This window comes from Rhinoraja longicauda, chromosome 1 (assembly GCF_053455715.1).
Source record: "Rhinoraja longicauda isolate Sanriku21f chromosome 1, sRhiLon1.1, whole genome shotgun sequence".
Classification (NCBI taxonomy): Eukaryota; Metazoa; Chordata; class Chondrichthyes; order Rajiformes; family Arhynchobatidae; genus Rhinoraja; species Rhinoraja longicauda.
Window position 1 is genome coordinate 67,778,420 of NC_135953.1, and position 23,832 is coordinate 67,802,251.

The 23,832-nt window shown below is 41.0% G+C and overlaps 1 protein-coding gene across 1 annotated transcript in view; it reads right to left on the reverse strand.

Annotated features, from left to right (window-relative positions):
- Positions 1–18,300, reverse strand: part of LOC144593636 (putative methyltransferase NSUN7) — a 54,249-nt gene extending 35,949 nt beyond the window's left edge. The window contains exons 1-3 of the mRNA XM_078399512.1: positions 18,173–18,300; positions 8,898–9,240; positions 3,569–3,627 (exon numbers count right to left, since the gene is read on the reverse strand). Of these exons, the coding sequence (XP_078255638.1) occupies positions 3,569–3,627; positions 8,898–9,183 (345 nt within the window). The 5' untranslated portion in view covers positions 9,184–9,240; positions 18,173–18,300. The remainder of the gene's footprint in view (positions 1–3,568; positions 3,628–8,897; positions 9,241–18,172) is intronic.
- Between the last annotated feature and the right edge of the window lie 5,532 nt (positions 18,301–23,832).

Genomic DNA, 23,832 nt, shown 5'->3' on the forward strand with positions numbered 1-23,832 from the left:
ATTTGGTATTATGTTGAATTTTAAAAGGTAGTGAATGAAGTAAAAGGTGCAGGAAAAAAAAGCTAAAACAAAAAAGGGTACAACCAATTTTGACAAAACCCAGAAGAACAATTTTGGGTAACTAATCTCCATTATAACTGCAACAGTGCATATTGCACCATAGGCCAATTGGCCATTTTTTGGCTGCCTAAAGAAATTATCAAATCATGGCCCTGCATAACGCTTGCATTGTGTCATTTATCACATGCAGATCTCAAGTGGCTAACCTTGTGTTTGGGTTCAAGTGATGGATTGCATGCAATTTAAATTCCTTTTGGCATCTGCACCAATCTCCTCCACTCACCTGTAGTACTCAGCTATACAAGAGCAAGTAAAAATCACAGGTATGGTTGAGAGGAAGAAAAATCAGTGGGAGCGTGGTGGGGAGCAAGATGGGTGGTTGTTGGGAAAAGATGAATGCCAACACCACAGGACGCACACAAACCCACACTAAAATATTCTGAGGGGAAAGTGGAAGGTGCGAAGGTTTAAATTGTTAGGGATACCATCATCTTCAAGGGTTTTTGCCCTGTTATCGGCCCAAGACATTTGAGTTACAGGAAGCATCTCCTCCTCCATGGAGATGAGGTGATGCAAGTTCATTTATCAAAACTAAGTACCCTATGATGCTAGGAGTTATTGGCTACTTATTTATTGGAAAATACTTAGTCTAGGTGGGGTAGGGGAATAAAGATCTCAAAGTACAAACACACCAATCACCAAGAATTATGCCACAAATTAGCAAGGCCACAAAAAAAGCAAATTAAACGCTAGAGTTTACATCTAGGGCAACAGAATTCAGAAGGTGGGAAAGTATGCTAAACCTGCTTCAAACCATGTCATAATTAATGATGGTGCTCTGCATTAACATTATTTTCTTGATCATTTTCTAACTTTCTTTTGGGCCCAATATTCTTCTGCAGATATCAGAACAAAACATTTCATTAGGATAGGTATCATGTTTACATTATTAATATAAAGTGTAAACTGAAGCTATTAACTACTTCCATTGAAAAAAAATTTAAAAATTGCAGATATTAAAAATCTAAAATGAATCCAGAAAGCGGTAGAGTTGCTGCTTTACAGCGAATGCAGCGCCGGAGACTCAGGTTCGATCCTGACTACGGGTGCTGCACTGTAAGGAGTTTGTACGTTCTCCCCGTGACCTGCGTGGGTTTTCTCCGAGATCTTCGGTTTCCTCCCACACTCCAAAGACGTACAGGTATGTAGGTAAATTGGCTGGGTAAATGTAAAAATTGTCCCTAGTGGGTGTAGGATAGTGTTAATGTGCGGGGATCGCTGGGCGGCACGGACTTGGTGGGCCGAAAAGGCCTGTTTCCGGCTGTATATATATGATATGATGATATGATACTAAAAATGCGCAGCATACCATGCAGCACATCTAGGGAGAACATTTCAGATCAATTACCTTCTTAAGAACCAGAAAAGTGAGAATATTTTCATTTGAAAAGTAGAATTTTGATTCTTAAAGCATTTTAGATTATTAGTATGGTACTGGGAGAACATAACAGCACAGTTGAAAGTAGATACAATAAATCAAAATGATCTTACATTTTGGGGGAAAATACGACATCTGCTAATTCTTTTTCCCTTCCCACCAGTAAGAATGGCTCATTTTCCAATGATATCTTGTTCAAGCTGGTATTGAATCTAAGCAGTGATCTCTATATTTGATTGGCCAACAACATGCTGAGCTAAAACCAATATCTAATCAATACTAATGCAACTACCTACCCTCCACTCCCTCTCAGCCAAGTGGAGTAACAAGGCTGTTGCCTCACCAATTCAACACTGACCATAAATTATTTTGGAGGTATCACAAACTGCTGGAGTAACTCAGCGGGTCAGGCAGCATCTCAGGAGAGAGGGAATGGGTGACGTTTCGGGTCAAGACCCTTCTTCAGACCGATGTCAGGGGGGCGGGACAAAGAAAGGATATAGGTGGAGACAGGAAGACAGTGGGAGAACTGGGAAGGGGGATGGGAAGGGAGGGACAGAGGAGCTATCTAAAGTTAGAGAAGTCAATGTTCATACCGCTGGGCTGCAAACTGCCCAAGCAAAATATGAGGCGCTGTTCCTCCAATTTGCGGTGGGCCTCACTATGACATTGGAGGAGGCCCATGACAGAAAGGTCAGACTGGGAGGGGGAGTTGAAGTGCTCAGCCATCGGGAGATCAGGTTGGCTAAGGCAGACTGAGCAAAGGTGTTGAGCGAAATGATCGCCGAGCCTGCGTTTGGTCTCGCCGATGTAGAGAAGTTGGAATCTGGAACAGCGGATACAATAGATACGGTTGGAGGAGGTGCAGGTGAATCTCTGCTTCACCTGTAAAGACTGTTTGGGTTCTTGGATGGAGTCGAGGGGGGAGGTAAAGGGACAGGTGTTGCATCTCCTGCGGTTGCAGGGGAAAGTGGTGCGTATGGCCTAAGCAATACACTAAATATCCTGTACCAAATAGGTCATCTGAAAATGGAGAGATATTATAACAAGTGACCAAAAAAACACCAAACTTGAATAGGCCTCAAACATTCATATTTGGGGGGGCGTGGCTGTGTTCTGCAGCTGCGGCTCACCGGCAGTCTCTCTGGTTTTTTTGTTGTTTTTTTGTCATTGTCATCGTTAAATGTACGTTTTGTTTTATTTTTAACTCTGTATGTGGGGGGGTGGTGGGGGGGTTGGGGGAAACCTTTTTTCAAATCTCCTCCTCAACGGAGATGCGACCTTTACCGTGTCGTGTCTCCGTTCGCGCTACGGCCTAACATCGTGGAGTCGGCGGCCTCCAGCTGGGATCGACCTCGAAGACTCCGGTCGCAGGGCCTGGACTTACCATCTCGGAGGCTTCGGCCGTGGGCCCTGCAGACCGCAACATCGGGAGCTCGCAGGTCCCTGGCTGGCGACCGGCTTTCAGGAGCTCCAGCCGTAGCAGCTTCGACCGCCCCGAAGCGCGAGGTACGATCGACCCGCTCGCAGGCCCTTCATCGCCCTGCGTGGCCCGGCCGCAGCACTTTCCATCGCCCAGTGGGGGCTCAGGACTTTCATCGGCCTGCTCGGCCCTGGGACTTTCCATCGCCCGGTGGGAGCTCAGGACTTTCATCGGCCTGCTCGGCCCTGGGACTTTCCATCGCCCGGTGGGGGCTTCAAAAAGTTGGGAGCCTCGATCACCTCGTGGCACCACGGGAGAAGAATGAGGAGGAGATAAGACTTTGCCTTCCATCACAGTGAGGGTGTGCTTAGAGCAATCACTGTGATGGCTGTTTGTGTAAAAATTATATCTGTGTGTCTTGTGCTTTTTGATGTCTACTGCCGGACCCTGACGTGAGAGGACGCTGGCGTTGTGTATTCGCCGCTTTTCCGTCAGGATAGTTTGTCTGTTTGTTTTTATGTTAATTGTTTTTGTAAAGCGCTTTGAGCACCCGATAAGGCGCTATATAAAATAAATGAATTATTATTATTATTATTATATTAAAAGTTAAGAAACACGTCTTCATTTTGAATAAAATGTTTACTTACAACTGACTCAGATGGATAAAAAGAACTGTTTATCAATATTTCTTCTAAGATTTCTTGATCTGTTGAAAGAGAAACAGTGACAAACAAATTTATTATAGACACAAAGCTGGAGTAACTCAGCGGTCCTCCAACAAATTTATGATGATGTATTGGCAGGATCCAAGTCACAATTCTGAAAAATATTTAAAGCCACAATTCTGAAAAATATTTGAATTTCAACTTAGTATTTATTTAGGAAGTTAAATCTTGGAGTTACATTTGGGGGGAAAAAGAAAATCACAAAACTTACATTTTTGTATTTTTCTTCACAAGTTATTAAATGCGTAAACCTCTTATTAAACCGCTTATTAAACATCTTATTAAATGCGTAAACCTCCATCTTCACATGTAGAAACATAGAACTAATTTAAATTATATACAGTGGCTAGTTTCAATTATTATTGTAAATTGAATATACTAAAGATCTGTATATAATAGGCTTTGGTTGAAGACTGTGCTAATTACAAAGCATTTTTCAAGTATCATAATAAAAGGATATATATATATTTCAGTCAGCTAACTACCTAAATATCGCTGACAATCGTTTTTTCATTACCTCAATTAGACATCCATAAAACTATTATCACTGTTTGGCTTTATTGTTAACGCATCAGGAAAATGTCCAAGCATCGGATAAGAATTTAATCTTGTTGGCGTGTTTGACATTTAATTCGTAGGCAAGGAGTGTTTCAAAAGACAAGCTCCCTTCATCACCATCCTCACTACCAGCCAATCAATATTTACTGTAGATGCACTGAACAAGAACAATAATCCACAAGTTCAAGAGAGTTGATAAGGTGGTATGATGTAGACAAGTCAAATTTAGATAGGTTATCGTCACAGTAGAGCTATTCAAGGTTGACTTACGCCTTTATCAATGAGAAAGACAAGCATTTGCAAATACCTCTCAAGAAACTTCAATACAAAATTGGATCTTGAGGGCAATCTGATCAGGATTTTCTCCAATATTTTCACACTCAGGTCGAAGATATCTTATCCTAAATGTTCAAGACTTGCCTAAATGTTCAAGACTTGTCAATAACATTAATGGCAATAGATTGATAGAGAAAGGAAGAAGAATGAAGTAAACTCTTCTCAATTATGTTAGGAGAGAAGAGAAATTGATCTGGTAGTTTGGATCGGAGAGGTATAGATTTTATTTTGATTTGCCTCATGCCTGAAGTAGCACATACAAAAATTTACACATGGGATATTTACTGCTACTGAATCTTCATGTGTCCAATGAACAAAGGACAAAGTGCTGGAGTAACTCAGTAGGTCAGGCATGCTTTTTTTTGTGATTCCTGAGAATTAATTGAATCAGGGGTTTCTTCCATCGTAAGAATACCAAGTATTAGTCTCCCATAGCCTATATACTGTACTAAACCAACTACTATGCAGTCTGTAAATGTCTTCACAGATGTAGTCCAGAGAGAGAACGAAGTATGAAACTAGTGTCTTAAACTTAAAAGCAATTGCAAAGATATAAAGGCAGAATTTGAAGTGGCTTCGAAATAGATTGAAAACCAAGACCAGATAAGCAGACATTTTAGGATATTTCATAAATTTCAAATAAAGACTATGAAGGTGTATTTGGATTTCGGAGATGTTCAAAAAATGGCACATAAAAAGTTAGTGCGCAAGAACATGGATAAAACATTAGCTCATTTAGAGTTACAGTAAGCGGTCAGTTTTGAGTTTGGCAAACTATAACCAGAAGAATCTCAAAAGAATCAGAGCTTGGCTCTCAACTACGTATATTTTACTCCAAGTTGGATAAAAGGGTAAAGTGTTCTTGGCCAAAATCTCTGAAAATTCAAAAACAGAAAGGAAAAGTTTTCAAGATGAAGAGATTACAACGAAGCATAGATATGTTAAATATGAGCAAAACCATGAGCATTAAGGGACACTGAAGGAAAACAACATTGAATTTAAAGATTAGCCATGATAATAATGAAGGCAGAGCATTCACATAGGGCTGAGGGCCTACTCCTGTTTCAATTTCTAATGACAGATATTGGTTGGAAGAACATAAAAGCAGTATGTGGTTTAAATGGAGAGGCATTACATAGGGAACAAGGTGGGACAGAAAGTTAGCATGTAATACAGCAAGTTCAAATAACGTTGATGGATTAATTGTAGATTGTTCTTTTCTGTGGCTAGGTGGCAGAGGGACGGGCGGGGGAGGTGGGGGAAGAGTAGATTGGACATTGAAAGAGAATTAATACAAATGGCAGAATGGGACTGATGGGAGACAACATAGAATGGAAGGCCAAATGTCCCCCTCCTACATTAAAAAAGTAAATAAAAATTTGAGAGCTAGGAGGGCGAACAGAAATATTGCCCATCGTTGGAAGGTGGAGTTGAAAAGCATGAAGGTTTTGCTTCAACATCGCAGAGCATTGGTAAGACAATCCTCGAGTGCAAAACACTGGCAGGGAGAGATGAAAGATTATGGCGATGCTGATGGGCTGGTGTGTTTATTACAATGCAAGGAGTATTGTGGAGAAAGCAGATGAACTTAGAGCCTGGATCAGTACTTGGGACTATGATGTTGTGGCCATTGGGGAAATATGGTTGTGAAGGACATGCCTGGCAGCTCAACTTTCTGGGGATTCAATGTTTCAGACTAGATTGGGAAGGAGACAAATAAGGTGGTGGAGTGGTGCTACAAATCAGGGAAACTGTCACGGTGGCACTCAGAGAGAACATATCGAGGCAATATGAGCAGAGCCGAGAAATAAGAACGGTGCAAGCACTCTAATGGGATTGCACTATAAGCCCCCCAATAGCAAGCTGGAGATAGTGGAACAGATATGTACACAGATAACGGAAATATGCCACTGGGTGACTTTAACTTTCCAATATTGACAGGTACTTGCTCAGTACTAAAGGTACTCAGAGGGCAGTGGAGGCCAATTCTCTGAATACATTCAAGAGAGAGCTAGATAGAGCTCTTAAGGATAGCGGAGTCAGGGGGTATGGGGAGAAAGCAGGAACGGGGTACTGATTGAGAATGATCAGCCATGATCACATTGAATGGCGGTGCTGGCTCGAAGGGTCGAATGGCCTACTCCTGCACCTATTGTCTATTGTCTATTTAGAGGGAGCAGAATTTGTGAGGTGCATCCAAACAAATTTCTTGAAACAGTATTTCTTGAAACAATAAGACTCGCCAGGTGACTGGTATTGCAATGGAAGAACATTTTGGAGATAGTGATCACAACTCCATGTTTTAAGATTTTTTTGAATAGGAAGAAGGCTGGACTTTGTGGGAAGAAATTAAATTGGAGCAAAAAAAACTTTATTTGGCAAGAGCTTGGGAAGGTACACTGGGAGAGTAATTGTTCTTGGGTAAATCCATATCAGACATGTGGGAGTCATTTAAAGATCAGTTCATCAAAGTTCAGAACTGGCATATACAAGGTTTAAGAGGATGGGATTAGACAGGACAAAATAAATTCTTAAACCTTTCATTAATCACAAATTCACACATGGAACAAGATGTTTAGTTTCGAAGTTGGGAGATCATGTTGCAGTTGTATAAGATGTTGGTGAGACCGCATTTAGAGTATTATGTTCAGTTCTGGGCACCAAGTTATAGGAAAGATAATGTCAAGCTTGAAAGGGTTCAAAGATTTACGAGGATGTTGCCAGGACTAGAGGGTCTGAGCTATAGGGAGAGGTTAAGTAGGCTGGGTCTCTGTTCCTTGGAGTGCAGGAGGATGAGGGGTGATATTTATAGTGGTGCATAACATCATGAGAGGAATAGATCGGGTAGACGCACAGTCTCTTGCCCAGAGTAGAGGAATTGAGGACCAGAGGACATAGGTTCAAGGTGAAGGGGAAAAGATTTTATAGGAATTTGAGGGGTAACTTTATCACACAAAGGGTGGTGGGTGTATGGCACGTGCTGCCAGAGGAGGTAGTTGAGGCTGGGACTATCCGAACATTTAAGGAACAGTTAGGAGGGATATGAACCAAGCACAGGCAGGTGGGACTAGTGTAGCTGTTATGTTGGCCGGTGTGGGCAAGTTGGGCCAAGGGCCTATTTCCACACCATATCACTCTGTGACTCTGCGTTTGAAATGCATTAAATTTCATTGTAGTGTAATCCAATGCATAGAAAGGTGTTGCACTATTACCTATTGCAAAAAATAGCTTAAAACATTTGTAAATCAAGGATTCAGTATATGCATAAATCCTCGAGTATATATTGAGAGCATGGTTAGAAAACCACATGGGATGCCAGTTTGAGAAGGAGCAAAGTTGAACTTTTATAGAATATTGGTTATATCATGAACATGTATCACACCTTATTCCTGTCACACTTTAAGAATGATGTGAAGCTCCGAGAGAGTGCGAAAAAGATTTACTAGAATTATTCAAGCCATAATGGTTCAACGTTACACTGGTGAAGGTATTGTTCTCCTCCAAGCAAGAAAGTTGAGTAAAGAATTGTTATAGATTTACAAGATCAGATTTAGATAAAGTAGAAAGATACCAATCCTAATAGCAAATGAATTAGCCCATGGGCTACATGTGGCAAGATTCAGAAAACATTTGGGCAAATGAGATTAATGGCTTTTGTGCAACAAAAATATCAATGGCTATTTCCAGCAAGGATATTTAACTAACTACCATTGATATTCAACATCATTAGCATTAATGGGTCCCCCACCACTGTCAGGAGCAGTTCTTTTCACCAGAAACTCGAATGGTTCAGCCAATTATGATTTCAATAAATTTCCTCTCAATTTTCATGATTTAACGACCATTAACATCCAGCTATTGCTAGGTTTTCAATTTGTTAAATCTCCACGAGAAAAATAATCCCCTGGTGCTATTATGGTGGATGTCATTTTGTTACAGGTGGAAATAACCTTTCCTAGCTTTATGCTTCAAGTTTCTGTATTTTGAATACATTGATATTCTCTTGACTTTTGCTTACCCAAGAATCAAGCTATACATTTCTCTAAGATTAAAAGAAGAAACGATTAATATTATCATTGTTTAAATTGTCCATTACATGCTACATTTTGACCACATTATTCTTTTATTATGGAGACTCCTAAAACTGTCGTCTATTTGTAGTTAAATCACAGTCTCCACAGATTTAGGGTGTTGCACCCTGACTGGATTTATTCTCCATCCTCCTGTTTGTAACATTGCCCTTAATTATTATTTCCAACCAACATCTTTTCTGATGGTTTACAATCTCTTTTTTTCATAAATTAATCAATTGCTTTAAAAAAAAATTAACAAAAATCAACCTATTTGTTTTACTTACACTTCAGAGCACTGAAGGCTAGGTCGTACACTGAACGTTGCAGTTTGTCATCTTGGATTTGTGGAATAGGTGGCTTGAAATCATTGTCATAGTGTACAAGCCTCCTAGAAAGAGGTTTCTCATTATGTATGTTTTGAAATATGTTCGCCGAAATCATGTAAATAGAATCAGGGTAGCCATCATTTTCACCAAGACGTCTCCTGTGCGAGATGGTCAATTCATCAAGATATGCAATCTCCGACGATATTTCAGATGAATAATCTGTTTCACTTTTTGAATGCGGCATTTCTGAACACTTATATTTGTATGACAGACTGAAATATTCAAAGTAGTTCCAGTTTTCCTGCAAAGATCAGAATGTAAATTCACTCCAACTAATAAATTATCTTAAATGAACTTGAACAAAACTTAAATTATACTAAACAGAATTCACAAATGAAAACATAATTCAGCAAAACAGTGCAGTAACATTTTACTTTCATATTTGTTTTAATTTATTTTAAAATGTCCATCCTTTCCAATTTTATCTACTCGACTTTGTTTCTGCCATTTCTGCAAAGAGAACATAAAATATTGAACAGTACAGAACAGGGACAAACCCTTCAGCCGCAATCTTTGTGCCGAACATGATGCCAAATTAAATTAATCTCATCTGACTTTGCATGATCCATATCCATTCACTCTCTGCATCAGCATGCACCCATCCAAAAACCTCAATGCCACTATCATATCTGCTTCAACCACCCTCCAGGCACCCGCCAATCTCTGGGGGGAAAAAACTTGCCCCATATAGCTTTAAATTATCCCTCTCTAACCTTAAATCCATGCCCTCCAGTCAGTGACGGTTCCATCCTGGAAAAAAAGATTCTGACTATCTGTGACTCTCATAATTTTCTACAATTCTATCAGGTCTTCCCACAACCTCTAATACTCCAGAGACAACCATTCAAGTTTTGTCAAACCACTCCTTAAAGCTCTAATCCAGGCAGCACACTGGTAAACATTTTCCGTGCCCTCTCCAAAGCCTCCACATCCTTCCAGCAATGGAACAACCAGAACTGCACACAATATTCCACACGCAACCTTACTGCTATTGCTCGACCATGACTTTCTAACTTGTACTTAATGCCATGACCGATAAAAGCAAGCATACCACATACCTTCTTTACCACTCTATTTATAGGTGTGCCACTTTTAGTGGGCTATGCACGTGGTTCTCTCAGACCCGATGGTACATCAATGCTGTTAAGGATCTTGCCATTAAATCAGGTAGATGCACAGAGTAGGGGAATCAAGGACCAGAGGACATAGGTTCAAGGTGAAGGGGAAACAATTTAATAGGAATCTGAGGGGCAACTTTTTTTTACACAGTGGTAGATGTACGGAACAAGCTTCTAGAGGAGGTAGTCGAGGCTGGGACTCTCTCATTGTTTAAGAAAAAGTTAGACAGGTACATGGATAGGACAGGTTTGGAGGGATATGGACCAAGCACAGGCAGGTGGGATTAGTGTAGCTGGGACATTGTCGGCCGGTGTTGGCCAAAGGGCCTGTTTCCACACTGTATCACTCTATGACTCTAAATGTATGCTTTCAACCTCCCAAAATACAGCACCTCTCATTTAGAGTCATAGAGCAAAGAAACAGGCTATTCGGCACAAATTGCCACGACCAAGATGTGCCATGTACGCTAGTCCCTCTTGCCCATATCCCTCTGAACCGTTCCTATCCATACACAGTCTAACTGACTTTTAAATACTGTTATTGCACCTGCCTCACCTCCTTCCTCTGGCAGCTCATTGCACATACCCACCATTCTCTGTATGAACAAGTTACCCTCAGGTTCTTATTAAATCTTTCCCCTCATCTTAAACCTACAATCTTTGGTTCTTGATTCTCCAGCCTGGGTAAAAGACTCTGTGCATTCACCATGTCTATTCCCCTCATTATTTTATAAATCTCTATAAGATTACCCCTCGGCCTCATGCTCCAAGCAATGAATTCCTAAACTGCCCAATCTGTCCCTGTGGCTCAGAGTCTCAACTTCTAGCAACATCCTCTAATTTTTTCTGCACTCTTTCCAGCTTACCAACATTCTTCCCACAGCAGAGTAAGGTCATAAGTGATAGTAATAGAATTCAGCCATTCAGCCCATCATTTCTACTCCGCCATTTAATCATGGGTGATCAATCTCACCCTCCAAACCCCATTCTCCTGCCTTCTCCCCATAACCTCAGGCACCTGTACTAATCAAGAATCTATCTATCTCTGTCTTAAAAATATCCACTGACTTGGTCTCCATGGCCTTCTGTGGCAAAGAGTTCCACAGATCCACCCCCCTCTGACTCAAGACATTTCTCCTCATCTCCTTCCTAAAAGAACATCCTTTAATTCTAAGGCCTATAGTCCTAGACTCTCCCACTGGTGGAAAATCCTATCCACATCCACTCTGTCCAAGCCTTTCACTCTCTTCTGTATGTTTCAATGAGGTCCCCCCTCATTCTTCTACACTCCAGCAAGTGCAGGCCCAGTGCCGACAAACGCTCATCATAGGTTAACCTACTCATTCCTAAAATCATTCTTGTAAATCTCCTCTGGACCCAAACTAAAACAGAACACAATACTTCAAATGCTTCTCACCAACACGTTGTACCACTGTAACATAACAATAGACAATAGGTGCAGGAGTAGGCCATTCGGCCCTTCGAGCCAGCACCACCATTCAATGTGATCATGGCTGATCATTCTCAATCAGTACCCCGTTCCTGCCTTCTCCCCATACCCCCTGACTCCGCTATCCTTAAGAGCTCTATCTAGCTCTCTCTTGAAAGCATACAGATAATTGGCCTCCACTGCCTTCTGAGGCAGAGAATTCCACAGATTTACAACTCTCTGACTGAAAAAGTTTTTCCTCATCTCTGTTCTAAATGGCCTACCCCTTATTCTTAAACTGGGCCCCCTGGTTCTGGACTCCCCCAACATTGGGAACATGTTTCCTGCCTCTAACGTGTCCAACCGCTTAATAATCTTATATGTTTCAATAAGATCCCCTCTCATCCTTCTAAATTCTAGTGTATACAAGCCTAGTCGCTCCAGTCTTTCAATATACGACAGTCCCGCTATTCCGGGAATTAACCTAGTAAACCAACGCTGCATGCCCTCAATAGCAAGAATATCCTTCCTCAAATTTGGAGACCAAAACTGCACACAGTACTCCAGGTGCGATCTCACTAGGGCCCTGCACAACTGCAGAAGGACCTCTTTGCTCCAATACTCAACTCCTCTTGTCATGAAGACCAACATTCCATTGGCTTTCTTCACTGCCTGCTGTACCTGCATGCTCCCTTTCAGTGACTGATGCACTAGGACACCCAGATCTCGTTGTACGTCCCCTTTTCCTAACTTGACACCATTCAGATAATAATCTGCCTTCCGATTCTTACCACCAAAGTGGATAACCTCACACTTATCCACATTAAACTGCATCTGCCATGCATCCGCCCACTCACACAACCTGTCCAAGTCACCCTGCAACCTCATAGCATCTTCCTCACAGTTCACACCGCCACCCAGCTTTGTGTCATCTGCAAATTTGCTAATGTTACTTTTAATCCCTTCATCCGTCATTAATGTATATTGTAAATAGCTGCGGTACCCCACTAGCCTTGCGGTACCCCACTAGTCACTGCCTGCCATTCTGAAAGTGACCCATTTATCCCCACTCTTTGCTTTCTGTCTGCCAACCAACCAATAACATCCCAACTTCAATACCCATCCCTGACTGATGAAGGTCAATGTACCCTAAAGACTTCTTGACCACCCTATCTACCTGTGCCGTCACTTTCAGGGAACTATGTAGCTGCAGTCCTAGATCGCTCTGTTGTAGAACACTACCCAGAGTTCCGCCAGGCACTGTGACCGTCCTGCCCTGGTTTAAAATCCCAAAATGCAACACCTCACACTTATCTGCATTAAACTCCAATAATCATTTCCCAGCTCACTTGCCCAACTAATAAAGATCCTGCTGTCATTTTTGATAACCATCTTCACTAACCGCTTTAGTGTCATCTACAAACTTACTAATCATGCCATCTACATTCTCATCCAAATTGTTGATATAAACCACAAACAACAATGGCCCAGCACCGGTCACTGAGGCAAACCACTAGTCACAGGTCTCCAGTCCAAAAAGCAAACCTTCCACCATCACTCTGCTTCCTTTTACAAATTCATTTCTCTATCCAGTCAGCTGGCTCTCCCTGGATCCTATGCAATCTAACCTTCCAGAGCAGAACCTTATCAAATGTCTTGTTGAAGTCCATGTAGACAACGTCTACAGATTTTCCCTCATTAACCTTATTGGTTACTTCTTCAAAAAACTATTAGATTCGCAAGACATAATCTTTCACGTAAAACCATCCTTAATCAGCCCATCTATCCAAATACATACATACCTTATCCAGTAACTTGCCTATTACCAATGGGCTCAGTTCCCAGGCTTTTCCTTGCAGCCCTTAAATAGAGGCACAACATTAAATAGCTGCACAACATTAGCCACCCTCCAGTCTTCTGGTACATCACCTATCTCCAAAGATGATTCATATGTCTGAGCCATGGCTTCCTCAGATTATTTATAATTAAGGCATAGTTCGACTCATGTTGACCACTCGCCCCAATCAAGTAAATATTATTCACATAAGCATCTTGGAACTACCAACTATTTTTCCACTGCAAAGGACAGCAATTTTTTCACGGCTAAGGGCACTTCAGACAAAACCGGATTTTCTTTTCCCAATATCCATCCATATCTATTTACAGCAGTGTCGAAGGATAACAATCATAAGAGGATGGATAACGTCTGATACTGGAACAATAACCAATTTTCCCATCATTAATTGCAACAACAAAAAAAGAGCAATAGGCACAACATCTCAGATCATTTACATAACACTGATCTTGAACCTAATCCATTGGCTAGAAGTGGGATCGGCATAATCGTGTATGCACGCTCAAATTTCATAGTCATAGTCCTAGAATTTCATTGTGATACAGTGTGGAAACAGGCCTTCAGCCAAACATGCCCACGCTGGCCAACATGACCCAGCTTGACTTGTCCCATGTGTCCATCCATATCCCTCCAAATCCCTAAGAGTCCATATCCCTCCAAATGTGTCCTTTCCATGTAACTGCCTCAATGTTTCTTAAATGTTGAGATGGTCCCTGCCTCAATTACCTCCTCTCGCAGCTTGTTCCATATACTTACCACCCTTTGTTACCCCTCAGATTCCTATTAAATCTTTTCCCCTTCATCTTAATCCCATGTCCTCTGATCCCAGCCTGCTCAACCATTCCCTATAGCTCAGATCCTCAGGTCCTGGCAACATCCTTGTAAATCTTCTCTGTACCCTTTCCAGCTTGACAACATCTTTCCTTTTACATGGTGCCCAGAACTGAACACAGTACTCTAAATGCAGCCTCACCAATGTCTCATACAACTGCAACATGACTTCCCAACTTTTATACTCAATATTCTGGCTGATGAAGGTCAATGTGCCAAACGCCTTTTTGACCACCCTATCTACCTGTGACTCCACCTTTAAGGAACCATGCACCTGCACTCCTAGATCCCTCTGCTCTGCAACACTCCCCATAGCCCAACCAGTCACTGTGTAGGTCCTGCCCATGTTAGACTTCCCAAAATGCAACACCTCACATTTCTCTGTATTAAATTCCAACAACCATTCCTCAACCCACCTGAACAATCGATCAAGATCCTGCTGCAATTTTTCACCACCATCTTCACTATCTGCAAAATATCCACTTTTGTATCATCTGCAAACTTGTTAATCTTGCCCTGTATGTTCTCATCCAAATCATTGATGTAGATGACAAACAGTAACGGGCCCAGCACCGAACCCTGAGGCACACCACAAGTCACAGGCCTCCAGTCCAAGAAGCAACCTTCCACCATCACCCTCTGCTTCCTTCCATGAAGCCAGTTTTGTATCTATTCAGCTATCTCTCCTTGGATCACATGCGATCTAACCTTCCAGAGCAGCCTATCATGTGGAACCTTGTCAAACCTTTCACTCAAAAGGCTGATCTTATAACCATGCAGATTAACAGCATAATATAAAATCAGGTAGATGCATTGGGTCAAAAGATGATGTGAATCAGACAAACCTATACACAGTGCTTCCTCATCTCAAAAAATGAGCAAAAGATCTGAAGGCACTACTCTGGGAGACCTGTCCAACATTTGTTCCTCAAACAATTATCAAAACAGATTATGCATTTCCTGTTTGTGGTGTCTTGCTGTAATGTACTCTTGCATTTCTTACATCAAAGACTAAAAAATGTTTTAGTACTTCATTTTGTGAAAGGTTTCACGTAAATGAAAACTCTTTTTTTCCTCCCAAAGGTGTTATTCAAAGATGTTCATCCAGCAAAATATTCTATCATCTCAATGTATATCTATATATATATATATATATATATATATAAAATGTTGTCAATTTATACCAATGTTCAAATTACATTACAAGTCACACATCTTTTGTCAAACCTACTGAAACTAAAAAGTACTTATTGCCTTAAACATCTTTCATTAAATCCTCTGCATCCTACCTCATTCTGTTTTCATTTTCATTAGCATTCAATACAAGCAAGCTATTGATTTTGTAAAAAAGCTACATTAAAAGTCATTTCCCATGAAACACCACTTTGTCTATGATCTCACAATATATACACCTGAAATAAATTTTGTATTACATCACCAACCAATTACTTACAAGTACATTACTGTTTTTAGACATCAGGAAGTTAGATTAACAAGATTTAAGAAAGATTATAGCGCTGAGCATGTCAGAGATAGCAAAGGAGAAGCACTGATAGCACCGGATCAAAATATTTGAAATGGATATTAACTGGCCTGATCAATGGAAACCATTTGCATTGAATGAATAAAAATGAAGGTAGAGTTGAGTTGGATCCCATGAGTATGTATGTGCAAAATAGTCATCACCTTCAAATGATGTGATCTTTAGATGAGGAAAAGGTCAAGGTGACAATTTAATGTGGTTTATTTATTCATAACATCACAAAGCTGTTTGCCAATAGCGAGCAGATTTTAGTGCTACCTTGTTGACCTCTGCAAGATCCTTTACAGTGCCTGCGTCATGCAGCATGTCACAGCTCAGGAGATGTTCCATTGTCTGGAGGACTCATCCGCACTTGCAGTCTGCAGCATCTTCAGTATATCCACACTTCAGCATGTTCGATTTGCTCCTCCCTGTGCCTGTCCACAGTCTGTTGAGACTGCGCCAGATTACCCATGGTTAGTCGGAACCTGGTGGGAGTTTCTCAGAGGGATCAATTGCCATGCGAGTGTCTTCTGGAGATTTCTCTGGTCTCTCTTCCTAGAGTTTGAGCCTTCTGGACGATGCACTGCAATCCAGGGGATGGACAGAAGGGAGGAAACTTCTGCATGATTTCTTTCATCCTCCGATTGCCTGAGGCGTTCTTTTTGACTGGCTACAGCTCTTCTGATTCCAGGAGGTGCAATGCCAGAGAGTAGGTAGATGTTGTCAGTCTTGGTAGGTTCCATGCATCCAGCAGGAGTGTTCTCGTCGCAGTCCGTCAGATTCTACAAGTATCTGTGAATTCTGCTAACACACCACACACTGTATCCATCGCTACCAACTACTATTCCCCGATCCAGAGGCAATGTCACCTCAAAAACAAGACAGTAGGTCCTTTTCAGGACCAGCAATCACAGTTCTGTCTTTCAATGTTGAAGGAATTTCAGCAGCTAAACAGGAGCTACTAGGTGACATCTGTGTCAGAAATCAGTGTTTGCAAGACACAGGTGACATCCTACCCCATATTCGTGGCATGAGATTGGTGGCTGAAGGGCCACATGAACAGTATTGAAGTGCATTTTTTGTCAAATTGGGCATCGCAGTCTGTTCTACATCTATATTTGCTGAGAATTTAATGTGGTAAGAGGAGCCTTCATTGGAAATCTTAAAGGTACTATCAAAAAGTAAGCCACAGAAAGAGAATCACATCATTTTAGACAACAAGGGAATTAATTTGAGTAAAATAGTGTAATTAATGTCAAAGGCCACATCATGGACAAGAATGGATTGACCAACTTTCACCCTAGCAAAGATGATCACATTTGAACATGATTCCAGCTAAATTGTGAGGTGAGAAACCTAAATAGATGGTTTTAGCAGGGTTACCAACAAGAGTAATTGGGAAGATAATAAACATTCGATAATCTGACAAATTAAGGCAAGGCAATCGTGAGCAAAAGGGTTAACATGGCTGAGAACTATTATTTTGCTGACAGCGAGGCAGAAACAAATTCAGCAAACATGCCACCAGAGAAAACTAACATCTCAGCAAAGGACACATAGTTCCCTGAAAGGTAATTATCCTGAAACTTTTCTCTCCCCACAGATGACGCTTCCAGCACTTTTAGTTTCTTTACCTCAGTCTTTAGCTCTGTATTTTACAGCTCTTATTTTCCCTTGCTTGAATCCTCATCTCACAGATTTTAAGGTTCTTTGGCCATATTATCCTTAACTGCCTTCATTAATCCATCAACTGGGTTACTTCATCGACAGTTTATCTCCAAGGCAACCTTATCAGAAAGATTGCCTTTGTCCTATCCATCTTCTCCAACTCTCTCTACAAGTTAATACTAACTTATTTTGTCTCTTTGAGACATAAGGAACTGCAGATGCTGGAATCTTGAGCAAAACACAAAATGCTGGCAGAACTCGGGCAGGTCAGGCAGCATTTGGGAAGCGAATGGACAGGTCAGGCAGCATTTGGGAAGCGAATGGACAGGTTTGATGAAGGGTCTCATCCCTGAAACGTCGTCTGACGATTTTCTTTTACAAATACTGCCTGATCCACTGAGTTTCTCCAGCACTTTGTGGAAAAGAAAACAAGTACTGGGAAAGAGACAAAATAAAACAGTTATTTTCAGCTTTTTTTCGGTCTTATTTTTCAGACTTCCAGCATCAGTAGATTTTTATTACATTGTACCAAGTCAATTCACTACAATTTGTAAGCTTTTAGCACGCCGACTTTTCATATCGTTATTCTATTTTACACTATAATGTTGTCGTTTTTAAACTTTTAAATAGAATTGAAAGGTAAATACTACTCTCGCCCATACCCCAATTACAACCCACTCCTCTCTCTGGTGTAGTAATAACACATGGACACCCCGAAATACCTAATCAAGCAGCCGAAGTCCTTACCGTGGTTTGGATTCCGCCGAGTGCCCGAAAGATTTCCGAGCTGCAGTTGAATGAATTGGATAAGACGGGGCAATCAGTGCGCTCCACTATTGTGCTGAGCAGCGATGCTCCAGCCCCACGCACGCCGCTCCTCCCCCTCGGGGCGGCGCAATGACCTCAGCTCCCGGGGCGGCGTCATTCAAATATGGATCACTCCACCACACTGATGGAAGAGGGGGGAGTATAAATTACAATTATATATCATGGCAGTGAAATAGTCTGATTTTATCCTCTAGTTAAAAGGCACATTAGTAATTAATAATATATTAGCTTAATTTCCTTAGGTGTATTGTTTTATATGGCAGCAAGCGAGACCTGTTTTGCAAAGGTCTAGCAAACGACCCTTAACTTGTATGGCAGCGTCGGAGAGTGGCTGCCATGGTAACGCGGTCTGCGGGCGGGCGGCTGTGCGGTTTCAGGCCCGTCGCCAGCATTGGTGAGCAAGTGTCCCTCACTCTGTTAGCGGGCGCGTCCTATTCATTCTGGGTGTAGAAATTTGGCCTCAGTGAGGAGGGTAAATGTGTAACTATTGCAATGAAAGCGGCTTTGTTCCGTTTAACAAGGAGCTGCATTACTTCGGCAGTCGAGTCTTCCTGGCTGCAGTCATAACTGCAAGTTTTTTTTTTGTTTTATATTTAATCACCGTTGGTCCGAAACTGAGATTAATTTAAATGACAATAGACAGTAGGTGCAGGAGGAGGCCATTCGGCCCTTCGAGCCAGCACCGCCATTCAATGTGATCATGGCTGATCATTCTCAATCAGTACCCCGTTCCTGCCTTCTCCCCATACCCCCTGACTCCGCTATCCTTAAGAGCTCTATCTAGCTCTCTCTTGAATGCATTCAGAGAATTGGCCTCCACTGCCTTCTGAGGCAGAGAATTCCACAGATTCACAACTCTCTGACTGAAAAAGTTTTTCCTCATCTCCGTTCTAAATGGCCTACCCCTTATTCTTAAACTGTGGCCCCTGGTTCTGGACTCCCCCAACATTGGGAACATGTTTCCTGCCTCCAACGTGTCCAACCCCTTAATAATCTTATATGTTTCGATAAGATCCCCTCTAGTCCTTCTAAATTGCAGTGTATACAAGCCTAGCTGCTCCAGTCTTTCAACATACGACAGTCCTGCCATTCTGGGAATTAACCTAGTAAACCTACCCTGCATGCCCTCAATAGCAAGAATATCATTCCTCAAATTTGGAGACCAAAACTGCACTCCAGGTGCGGTCTCACTAAGGCCCTATACAACTGCAGAAGGACCTCTTTGCTCCTATACTCAACTATAAACCCTTATCCTAGAATCCTATAAACCCTTTTGGGTTTCGTGGCGTTTGCAATTGAACAAACAAGTTCTCGGGGCGCTGACTACATTCCAGGTCTCTTCGGTGAACTTGATTTATTTCTCTCTGGGTCTTTCTCTTAAAACGAACTTATCCTAAAAACGTTGTACCCCATTATATCTTTATTACAACCAAATTTTTAAATTTCTCAATCAAAAATCGAACTGTCTGGGGTTATACACAAGAAATAAAGCTTGTATAAGAGCACCCTTCCCTCCCACAACCACTCGCCCCCGAGATGTCTTAGTTCGGCACTCCAAACTATTGAATGCTTTCAACTGTTGGCAATTAGCGCCACTGCAGTTGGCAGCTTCTCATCGCACTTGTATTGGTTTGAATGGGGAGGTACAACAATGTATAATTAAATTAATGAGAGGTATAACAAATGGATTAGTGAGTGATGCAGAGGAACAGAGGGGTTTTGGAGTGTGTCCATAGGTCCTTAAATGTGACATGATGTGCAGCAAAGAACAGCAGATGCTGGTTTGCACAAAAGATAAGACATATGTAACATCTCTGGAGAAAAAGAATAGATGATGTTTTGGATCGAGACCCTTCTTCAGGGTGAGAGTCTGAAGGTTACAGGATAGTCCAATAAGGCACACCCTGATGCTTAATTAGCTGAGACAGAATGCAAGGTAAATGAACTATTTCTCACCACAAAATCCAGCACACTTTTTATTGCAGATTTTCAGAATCTGAAGGGGTATTTTAAATTTTACCACATTACAGAACGGATGATGGTGCAGGAAGAAATTACAAAGATGTTAATGCTGCCTGATCCACAGAATCCCTCCAGTAATTTGTGTTTTGCTAATTTGTCCAGTACTTCTTTACTGGTAATAATTGTCTTGAGTTCCTCAGTGCTTTTAGCCTCTGATTCTCTTTTCTTGGTGTTTTTGTGCCTCCTACTGTTCATTGTCTCTGGATTTAAAAAAAAATTCTAGTTAAAACCCTCCAGTCTTAATTTTTAGGGGACCAATCTTATTAGTAACCAGCATATTTAGACCCTTAGTTTTGGACTTGGGCTTAAATGAAAACTTATTTACATGTACCTTTTTCAAAACTAATCATCATTTTATGGTCAGTCATTGTCATTGCTCAAAAATGTTGCAATCTGAAGCCTTAATTCATTTGATTTGTATCTAAACAGCACAGGCAGGCCAAAGACTTGCTAAAACTAATAAGAATTGTAATTTGCAAGCAAGTGGAGTTTGATTTGTTAATGCAAAATACTTAAAATTGGCATGGCTGCCAATAAAGGCAGCAAAGGTTATAACTGGCTACAACTAAAAAAGTTACATGTTTATTGTAAAGAAACATTATTGAAATTAACTGGAATTATAATATTTATTTCCTCCAAGAGCATTGGTTAAATGCAAGTGACTGGAGGAAATGAGAGCAATGTGTCACCACTACTCCTGTCTTCATATTTTCCTCAGGCAGCAGATACAATTAGCTTGATGTGTGTCTGTCACTCAAATCCAAAGGAAGGTTGAGAGTTACAGCGCGGAAACAGGCCCTTTGGCCCACCATGTCCGTGTCGATGAGCGATCCCTATACGCTAGCATTATCCCATATACTAGGAAAAATTTGCAATCTTTACCAAAGCCAATTAACCTACAAACCTGAACATCTTTGAAGTGTGGGAGGGAACACACACAATGTGTGGGAGCACCTGGAGAAAACCCAAGCCATCATATTTGAATAGCTGCATTGAACTGGTGATGTGGTGGCTGTTACTCATGATGTAGACTCCATCTCATTTGCTGACTGGTATCCGTATTGATGATGTATAGATTTAGGGTATCAATCTAGCAAAATAAGCAAAATCAGGATTTGGGAATCATTTTATAAACAGATTAGCCACTTGTGGTATACTCATCAATTACTATTCTACAAAAGCAAAAACTTGTATAGCATCTTTAAATGCGTAACCACTGATAAAAATTAACAGTCAACCCCTAACAACCCACAATGCAACAATTGCTTAATGTGCCTTTAAAGTCATCAATAAACTCACAAACCTTTGTATTTAGTTTTTAATAATGTACACAAAATTGTTAAAGATTTTAGCAGCAGAAATATGATCAGGAGTGGGCCTTTTCAAGCCTTCAATAATTCTAAGTTGTTAGCTGACAATCTATTTCAATATAAACACAAAATGCTGAAGTAACTTGGTGGACAGGCAACATCTCTGGAAATGGGTGAGAAGGAAAGGATGACCTTTTGGGTCGAGACCCTTCTTCAGACTGAACGTCAGGGGAGAGGAAGTCTAGAGATATGGCAGGATAAGGTGTGAAAACAATAGATCAAAGCAGACAATGCAAAGGAAATGTAGAATGGTTCATTCTTAGCTATGGGGAAGGTGGCAAGGAGCCATACAATCAGTAAAATTAATCAGAAGGGCAGTGAAACTCATCAGAGAACTGGCATGGGGGAGGGGGGTGGAGTGAGAGGGAAAGCAAGGGTTACTTAAAGTTAGAGAAATCAATATTCATACCGCTGGGTTGTAAACTGCCCAAGCAAAATATGAGGTGCTGTTCCTCCAATTTGTGTTGGGCCTCACTCTGACAGTGGAGGAGGCCCAGGAGACAACGGTCCATCCCTCCCCCATCCTAGTTCTCTGACTAGTTTCACTGTCATGTTATCTTATTCTTTAAAATAGCCACTACCATTTTCCCCGCTACTAAGGCTGGACTAACCAGTTATAGTTTACAGTTTACTCTCTTCACCTTTTTTCAAAGTGGGTTTGTATCTGCCCATTTGCAGCAACTATACCTGTTGAATTCTGGAAAATGATAGACGAATAACCAACAAAATCAAGATGACTACCTTCTGAAATGCAGCTACAGGGAAACGCTTACAATGTGGCCACTGTAATCAGTGTTAAAAATTGACAGCTACTTTTTAAGTAGTCTTGTTGCTGCTGTATATTAATTTTCCTCCATCTATTGATCCATGTTGTCAAAATTGTTTTTTTAATCCAATAATCAGGCATGGGAATTTACTTTTTGATGCCAGAAGTGTAAGTGGTCTCTCGAGCACAAATGTTAACCGGGTTTGTTGATGACCCAGGGGAATCTTAGTAGTTCAATGAAAAGAGCAAGACAGATCAAAATGCAGTATGTGTGTAAAAGAAAAACAGAAAATGCTGGAGATACCCAGCAGGTCAGTAGATCTGTGGACAGAAAAACTGAGGTAATCTTTCAGGTTGCTAATTCTACATCAGAACTGGGAAAAGTTAGAAGTAAAACAAGTTTTAATTCCAGTGAAAGTGCAGAGGAACAGAGAGAACAAAAGGGAAGGTCATCGGTGGGGTGTGACACATTTGCTTTCACTGTTCAGAATAAAGAACCACATATTCTAAAATATAGAGCTTGGTGTTCTCATTTCTTTATCTAATATCTGAAAAGTAGAATTTTGTTTACTGTATGTTACCATGTCACAAACACAATATAAGAAACATGACATACAACACAAACGATGAGTAATTCAAGATTTAAATAATCTTAAACTATCAAACATTCCAGAGGTCAGCATGACCAGTTCTGAGCCTGTTGTTCAAGTTGCTCTGCTGTGAAATTAGTTTGTAGGTTTGGTCAACTCAAAGTTCAATGGTTTAATGAACTAATGCACTTACTTATATTAAGCCCAGTTTGTAGTCTGAAAATATTACTTGATTTCAGCCAGGCCATTCCTGAAACAATGAAATTAAAGCAGCATTAAAGAAAATGAATTAAATCAATCTGTATAGTGCTAGAAACTGGTGAAAGTCACAATTTATTATTGGAGTCTTCTGCAATGCATTATGGCTGGTAAAGAAAAAAGTAATGGGCTGGTTTGTGCAAGGTGGTATAGAGCTTCGAGATTTGTTGGAGGTGCTGTGATTCCGTCAAATGGAGAGTATTCCATCATATTCTTGATATGTGTCTTTTAAACCATGTAATGTCAAGAGGTGAGCCACTCGTCACAGGATATCTCTGACCTGCTCTAGTATCACACTATTTATGTAGTCCGCACCAGGGTGTTGGTAGTGGGGGACTCGGTGGTACTAGTGCCTTTGAGTGTCAAGGGTAGGGGGTTAGATTCTTTCTTGTTTGAGACAGTCATTGCCTGACACTTCTGTGACTCAAATGTTACTTGCCACTTCTCCCATGACTGAATGTTGTGTAAGTTCTTGCTGTACGCAGGCATGGGCTGTGTCATTTACTGAAGAATCCTTGTCATCCTTTGTGTTAGAGATTAGGATTTTGAGGCACTGTTGTATCTCCAATATAT